This window comes from Dunckerocampus dactyliophorus, chromosome 3 (genome assembly GCF_027744805.1).
Source record: "Dunckerocampus dactyliophorus isolate RoL2022-P2 chromosome 3, RoL_Ddac_1.1, whole genome shotgun sequence".
In the NCBI taxonomy this organism is placed as follows: domain Eukaryota; kingdom Metazoa; phylum Chordata; class Actinopteri; order Syngnathiformes; family Syngnathidae; genus Dunckerocampus; species Dunckerocampus dactyliophorus.
Window position 1 is genome coordinate 35579795 of NC_072821.1, and position 7595 is coordinate 35587389.

Here is a 7595-nt window from a genome sequence, read left to right on the forward strand (position 1 = left end):
TGGTTCTACAATATACCACCGGCCTGTAAAAATGATCTACAAATAGCCCCCAGGCTGCAATTTAGACACACCTGGTTTACCTATTTCAACGAGAAACAACTAAAAAGTGTCTCCAACCCATCTTCGCTAGCCATGACTCCCGCTGTAGTCAAAGTCTGGGCTGCATATTTCCACGCCTCGCCTTTCACAACAGTGGTAATGCACACTCCCCTGACTTGTGGAGGTGCCCGCTATGTCTTTGGCAAGAGGGCTGAAGTATTGCCTTTTGCGACCGCTTGTATTTGATTACAGAGTAAATGCATAATGCAAGAGACACTTCCTGTCACTTTTATTGTGTACTGCGTCAGCATTGTGGGAATGATCAAGCGCTACAATATAAATCTTCATCCACCCATTTTCCACCACTTGTCCTGTTTGACAGGCTCCAGCTGCCAGTGACCATCTCAGCTGGCTTAAGACAGTATCTCCTAAAGTGTGTATATCCTTCACATTTCAGGAAGGTAAACTACTACTCACTTTACGCTACTAGTGTGTCTTCTTCTAACATGCTTGGCCAACACTGAACGGACACTAAAAGTTGCGTCGCAGAATGAGCAGGAATATGGCTTTTCTCCCGTGTGTGTTCTCGTGTGTATCTTCAGATATCCTTTTTGAGAGAAGCTTTTCCCACAAATGGAGCAGCTAAAAACACCGTCCTGACTGTGTGTTCTTGTGTGTCTGCTCAAATTTCCCTTCTGAGAAAATTTTTCACCACAGATCAAGCAGGTGTGAGGTTTCTCTCCAGTGTGCGTCCTCATGTGTTGAACCAACGCTGATCGAGCGCTGAAACTTGTCTTGCAAACTGAGCAGGAATGTGGTTTCTCCCCACTGTGCGTTCTTCCGTGTCTGCTCAAATGTCCTTTTATAGTGAATGCTTTACCGCACACTGAACATACGTAGGGTCTCTCTCCCGTGTGATATCTGATGTGTGTTTTAAGAGCTCCCCTTTTGCCAAAGGTTTTATCACATTGAGAGCATTTAAAGCGTGTGTTGTCAGTGTGACATGTTATATCAGCTTTCGAGTCTTCATCATCAGTGTCAGGAGAGTGTGACGTTGTGTCGTCACTATCTGATAGTGGAGCTAAGAGGTTGTCTGCTTGTGATCCTCCACTGTGGTCTCCATCAGCTTCTGTCTCTCCCTCTTGACTGAGGCCATGTTCCTCCTCTTCCTCTTTAATGTGGGGGAGCTCTAGCTCTTCCTCTTTAATGTGGGGGAGTTCTAGCTCTTCCCCTTCCTCTTTAATGTGCAGGAGCTGTGGATCCCCCTCTTCCTCTTTAATGTAGGCGGGCTCTGGCTCCTCCTGTTCCTCCCTGGAGCTCCACTCCTGCTGCACAGGGAGATGATCTTCACTGACATCTGCAGGACGCAAGAAGAAAAACCACACATTCCATCTAATGAAGCTTCATTCTTAAAAAAACAGGAGTTCAGCCTTATTGACAAGGAATACGGTAGGTTGGAAATACGGATGGCGAAATATGGGAATAATGGACATGTATAAAAATGAAAATTCTGAAAATTCCTATTTTTGATACTGTTTAGTTTAGTTTATTAGAACATGAAGGTTACAATGGAATACATCTCATGAATCATCCTGTCACTCTAAACCCTCTTACAATTATTAAACACATTTTAAATTGGGTTTTACACATTAAGAAACAATCACGGGCATAACACATGCCGATACACAACATCTTGTCAAAGACGTTGGTTGCGGAAAATGTGCATTGACTTGTGAGACAGCGCCCACTTCTGGATTGCCGATTCGATACACACCTACAGTAGATACATGGGTTACGATACAATATATTTTAAAAACAGAACGATTCGATACAGTGTAAAAACAATATAATGTACGCATTGCTATCATTTACTTCCATTCTCGTCTTCAGTCATGCTAAGCTACGGAGCATGCAGCCTCTTGCGTTGTGGAAAAGACGGGCTGTTAACCGGTTGATAGTCTTGCAATACCCAGTGCATGTCTCTCTACAATCCATTCATCTAAGGATTTATGGCTGATTCCTATGGATCAAGGGGGCTGCTACCGATGCAGCCGTATCTGTCGCTTGTCAAATCGGTTTATTGCTCACAACCCTAATCAGTTTATTTTATATCCGTACAAAAGTCAACATCGATCACCTCTTGTTGCTGTACGTTAAACTGGAGGATGCTTACATGGACAGCAAACGAATGAAACAAACCTGCAAATGAAAACAGAACTTGGTGCTTCTTGAAAACAGCGTCCAGTAGTTGACGTTGTCGCTCGTTCTCCTCTTTTGTTCGAGAAAGTTCCTCCTCGTACTCTGCTATCGTTCTTTCCAACACTACAAATATTTCTTCAACAGCCGCAGTCAGTCGCTGATTGACCAAAGCTCTCAGCATTTGGACTTTACACATTTTCACACAATAACAACACTTCACACTCACACTTGCTCTCTGCTTGGCCGATGTGTCGATTACTTCCGCGTGTCTGTGTTAGCAGCTAGCCGGAGAAGCTTAAAAGTTCACAGAGACTAGGAATTAATTGCGGTTTCGCCGTTGCAAGAAAGCTACATTAAAATATGGCGACATTCTACCTCTGCTTGCTTTTGTGTGTATGTGTGTCTGTGGTTTCATCGGGCGTGTCACGGTCCGTCAAGCACGTGACTGATGACGTATGACGCTGCAAACGTCACCGGTGCGTGACTACGTTCACTTGGAACACTAGAAGCGACGTTCAAATTTGGAGAACCGTTTGAGGTTATATCGCTCAGTCAGTTAGTGGAAAACGTCATTTTGAAGTCTAATTTTGATATAGGTTTAATGTTACATGGATGTGCCGTCCTGAAAGATGGAGAAAGTGAAACCGGAAGTGTATCGCCACTGGGGGAAAACTTTTTTTTAAAGTATGTATCATATCTACCAGAACCTCTACTTGTTATCCTATGATTTAGACTTCAAGGAAAACTGCACTTTTTATGGAATTTTGCCCATCATCCACAATCCGTATGGGAAACTCGAAGACGTGTCCTTCTCTTTCTGTGCATTCTAAAGATATAAATAGCTAAAAAAAAGAAGCAGCTAATTAATGCATACACCTATTTCACCTAAAAAGCCCCCTATTAACACACCTCCAACAAGGTTTTATATCCATGCCATGAGTATGTAGTATCAGGCACATTCATGATAACATGTGACACAGTATTTTACCATATTTTGGTCATTTTAAGCATTAGCGGAACTTCCTTCCTGGCCGCATTGGCTTCACATAGCAACATAGAAAGGAACGCTCCACCTAGCGTGAACTTTTCCAAACTCAAAAACAAAGCAGCAGTGGCGACAGCTCCAATATGTAGTGTTATCTTTCGCTAATGGCCCAAGGCATTGTGAGCGATGGTGTGGTGTGGCGAGGTGTCACTAGGGCAGTAACGTAGTTCTTTGGCGTTACAATGTTAATAATTATAACAATGTTGTCACATTATGTAATAGGAGCGTTGATGGCGCTTTTTTCAGAAGGCTTTATAGGCAAATAGGTGCGTCCCATTACGTGCATTCTTTGCTCATCTTTTTTTTTTAGATCTTTAGAACGCACAGAAAAGAGAATGTGTGTTCATGTCTGACATAAGATTGTGGATGATGGGGAAAAATATTTTTAAAAATGCAGTTATCTTTTAAGGAAGCATTATGTTGCTCAAGGATGCTTTTGTAACTGAAAAATTGTTCCACTGCAGATGTTAGGATAGGCGATACCTTTGTGTTACTTTTGTGTGCCTCTTCACCCCCCAAACCACAGAAACTTTGCAGGACTTGCTGACCTTTGGAGAAAATTAGAAAATGGCTCCTATGAGACGGAAATAGGACAATACATAGATCACATCGGTGAGGCCATTTAATCAACACGTCCGTTGTTTATTGTGGTGTATATCTGACACTTGTCTCTAGTCTAGAAGAAAGGTGTGCTCATTTAGTGACAGGAGATATCATCTACGTGTTATACATGACAACTTATGTACAATAAAAGCACATCGGCATCCATGTTGTCCTCAGACTGACTGACGTCGTTCGGCAAAGCTAATAAAGTCACACGGCTTCATTTGCTGCTGCTGTTCTCACCAGCACGCTTGCGTTAAGATGGTACTTGTAGGAGAATCTTTCACCACACACACTGCAATGGAACGCTTCTTGTGTGTTGTCGGACACGTCTTATGTGTACACGTTTAATGTTACTGCGTCGTGTGTGTTCTCATGTGCCGAACCATCGTCGAGCAGTCAATAAAACTTTTGTTGCAGATTGTGCATGTGTACGGCTTTTCTCCGGTGTGCCTTCTTGTGTGTATTTTCATGTGCTCACTCTGCGAGAACTTTTTGCCGCAAAACGAGCACGTGAAAGGTTTTTCTCCCGTGTGTGTTCTCTTGTGTTTGTTCAACGTCGACGGCTCTCGGAAGCTTTTGTTGCAGATTGTGCAGGAAAACGGTTTCTCTCCGGTGTGCGTTCTCGAGTGTTTCATCAAGTTCCCCTTTTCTGAGAATCCTTTCCCACAAACCGAGCAGATGTATGGTTGCTCCCCCGTGTGTTTCCTCATGTGTCGCGTCAGGTAACTGCCGTAGGTAAAGGTTTTGTTGCACACAGGACATTTCAAGCTTTTGCTGTCAGTGTGACATGTCTTATCAGCTTTTGAGTCTTCATCATCGGTATCAGGAGAGTATGATGCGTCCTCGCTATCTGACGGTGGTGCTACGTCTCCTTGTGATCCTCCACAGCGGTCTCCATCTGCTTCTGTTTTCATGTGTTGAGTTGAGCTGCTGCTTTGAGGCTCCACTCCTCTCTTTTCCTCACTTTGACCTTTGTCTTCGTCATCGTCAGTGTTTACAATGACACGGACCACCGGGAACTTGGTGAAATCACCCTCCTCCAGAGTCCACACTTCACTGTGGGTGGGCTCTGGCTCCATCTCTTCATCTTCAATGTGGCTGGGCTCTAGCTCCACTTCTTCCTCTTTAATGCGGGGGGGCTGGAGCTCCTCCTGCTGCACCCTGGAGCTCCACTGCTGCTGTTGCTGCTCAGGGGGAATATCATCTTCACCGACATCTGCAGGACACGAGAAGAAAGTCAAGCTACATGTTAACATCTTACTGTGGCTCTAAATATGAATCACATCTGGCAGAAGGGCACACCGAAGCTGCAACAGGGTTCTTCTACCACTCCACACTTTCTATTTCATTACATCATTGGGCTACAAATCCATACTGCCTATATGCACATCAGCCTCCATGTTGGGAAAATATTTACTGTACTCCAATGTACACGTTTAAACTTTGCTTTTATGGTTACTCCATACCGTTAAGACACGTGTTTTAACATTATAATCGCTTTTGCTCTGCATATAGTGCCCACTATTACTTCTTAGCACTATAGCCTAGCGCATCTTTATTGTCCACATTTTACTGGAGGTGAAATTAATGTGATCGTGTAATTTCCTTCTGGGATTAAGTCATTTGACTCTTTCATCACTGTTTGTGTTTGTTTGAAGAGGGAATAAAGACCTGATGGGAATATATCTATCCAGCTCTATTCTCCGAAACAAACATAGTATTGAACATTTTTTCAAAAGACAAGTATTTACCATCTGTCTTTACGACCATACAGTTTGTCCAAGTGGACTTGCCGTAATACTTCTATTACCGTTTCAGATTGGTCACCAAGCGTCGATACCGTTCCAAAATGGCGACAACTGTACGCATGCGCAGTGCTGCTTAGCTTCAGTTTATGCGAGGCCTGGGGCCTGGTAGTTTTTTTTAATAAACAGTAAAATTAAAAAGTCCACCAAACGTGTGGGATGAAGGCAGAAACATACCTGCTCTTTGTAATTCATCCTCTGGCTTGAAAATGGCGTCCAGCATTTGACGTTGTCGCTCGTTCTCCTCTTTTGTTCGAGAAAGTTCCCCCTCGTACTCTGCTATCATGACTTCAAACAGTCCAAATATTTCCTCAACGGCCGCAGTTAGCCGCTGATTGAGCAGAGCTCTCAGCATTTGTACTTTACACATTTTCGCACAAAAACAATACTTCACACTCGCACTTGATCTCTGCTTAGCGATGCTTTGATAACTTCCGCGTGTCTTTGTTAGCAGCTAGCAAGCTAAGCTAGCGTGAGAAGCTTCAAAGTGCACGCAGGCGAATCGATCTGAAACGAGAGGAATGTTTGTTCAGTCATGCGACATAAATAATGGACAGGAATCCGTGCAAAGCAGCGAACGGTGCTGCATTACCAGCAAAAATGAAGTTACCTTGCTGACGCTATGTCGTCGCTTTTGCTTCCACGATGGAGGTCACAATGGGAAGAATAAAGACGGTAAAATATTGCCATCTACCGGAAACACTTGGTTACCACATAGTACCATGACTACTTCGTACTCACAATGATACAACTTGTTGTTAGAACAGGAGTGTCCAAAGTGTGGCCCGAGGCAGTTTAGTAACACAGAGTTTAGATATTAAATAAGTAACTTTTTTAAGTCATAATAAAACAAACAAAACAAAATAGAGTGACAGTGACAGAATAAAATTTACAAACACCACTTAAGAAGGAAGTTGAACTATTTGGGAAAAAAATAATAAATTCATGTTTATTATTATTTCGGTAACAAGCGGGTGGTTAGTTATTTGTTTTTCCGCAAACATAGCAAAGTGTGTGATGAAAAGACTTTGATTCGTTCATTCAGTAGATCCAAAAGCGGTCAGAAACATCATAGGATACGATGCTACAAAGTTGGTTTATTTAACGTTTTCTTTTTTGGCCACAGGCTTCACTGTGCCCGTTTGACCTGATAATCTATTGCGCTACACGACTTTAGTTACGGTTGAACACCAAGTAATTTATACCCCCAGTGCTCTGCTCTCTCTGTGTAGTCGCAAACATCCACAGTCTATCTGTAAACTTTGTGAGAATACATATTGGACTCACCAACTGTGCATAGAAGCGCTTTCCTTCTGCTAAAGTTCTGCTTTCACTTATTCTGTACCGGAAAACACCGAACGTAAGTCCTCTGAAGCTCCCCTAGTGGCAAGGGTAAAAAGTGCAACAACTGTCAGTATTTACATCGAGGAAAAGGCTTCTTGAGACGTCATCTGTACTTCTGTGTAGAAGGTGTCGGACGTTTCGCTCCTCATCCGAAGAGCTTCGTCAGCAAACTAATAAGTGCTGGTAGCTTAGGCCTTAAATACAGTAAGAGTGGGCGGAATTGGTGTGCCAACACCCTCCTCCTATTGGTTCGTTACACTAAGCCTGGGCGGAGCAGTGGTATAATCCTATCCTGTTATTCACACCTACGATAAAAGGGAAGTGTCGCTCCCTGAATTGGGTATGAACGACTCTGATACTGGCTTGTTAGCATCTATTGTTCTGGCTCGGCCCTGCCTTCACCTCATTTGCAAGACTAAGAGCTGTGGGTTTTGGTCTCAGTAACCTGCTGAACACAGGGTCCAAATTGAACCTCAAACCACCATTCCGATTCAATGATGGGTTCTGTTGTTTGACAAAAATAGCTTCCTTTACTCCTCTTTCAAACCATCTGTTTT

The 7595-nt window shown here is 43.2% G+C and overlaps 1 protein-coding gene across 1 annotated transcript; it reads right to left on the reverse strand.

Annotated features, from left to right (window-relative positions):
* Nucleotides 1–304: 304 nt before the first annotated feature.
* Nucleotides 305–6428, reverse strand: LOC129179155 (zinc finger and SCAN domain-containing protein 2-like). Its single transcript, XM_054772033.1, has 5 exons — nucleotides 6305–6428; nucleotides 5872–6201; nucleotides 4244–5105; nucleotides 2239–2507; nucleotides 305–1396 (listed from the first exon to the last, which is right to left on the reverse strand). The coding sequence occupies exons 2-5, from the start codon at nucleotides 6062–6064 to the stop codon at nucleotides 513–515; spliced, it is 2208 nt and encodes a 735-aa protein (XP_054628008.1). The 5' UTR covers nucleotides 6065–6201; nucleotides 6305–6428; the 3' UTR covers nucleotides 305–512.
* Nucleotides 6429–7595: the final 1167 nt, after the last annotated feature.

Coding starts and splice junctions, on each gene's coding strand:
- LOC129179155 (XM_054772033.1), bottom strand. CDS start 6,064: ATGTGTAAAGTACAAATGCTGAGAGCTCTGCTCAATCAGCGGCTAACT. Junction 5,106..5,871: donor GGATGAATTACAAAGAGCAG/GTATGTTTCTGC, acceptor CGTGTCCTGCAG/ATGTCGGTGAAGATGATATT. Junction 1,397..2,238: donor AGTTCTGTTTTCATTTGCAG/GTTTGTTTCATT, acceptor TGCGTCCTGCAG/ATGTCAGTGAAGATCATCTC.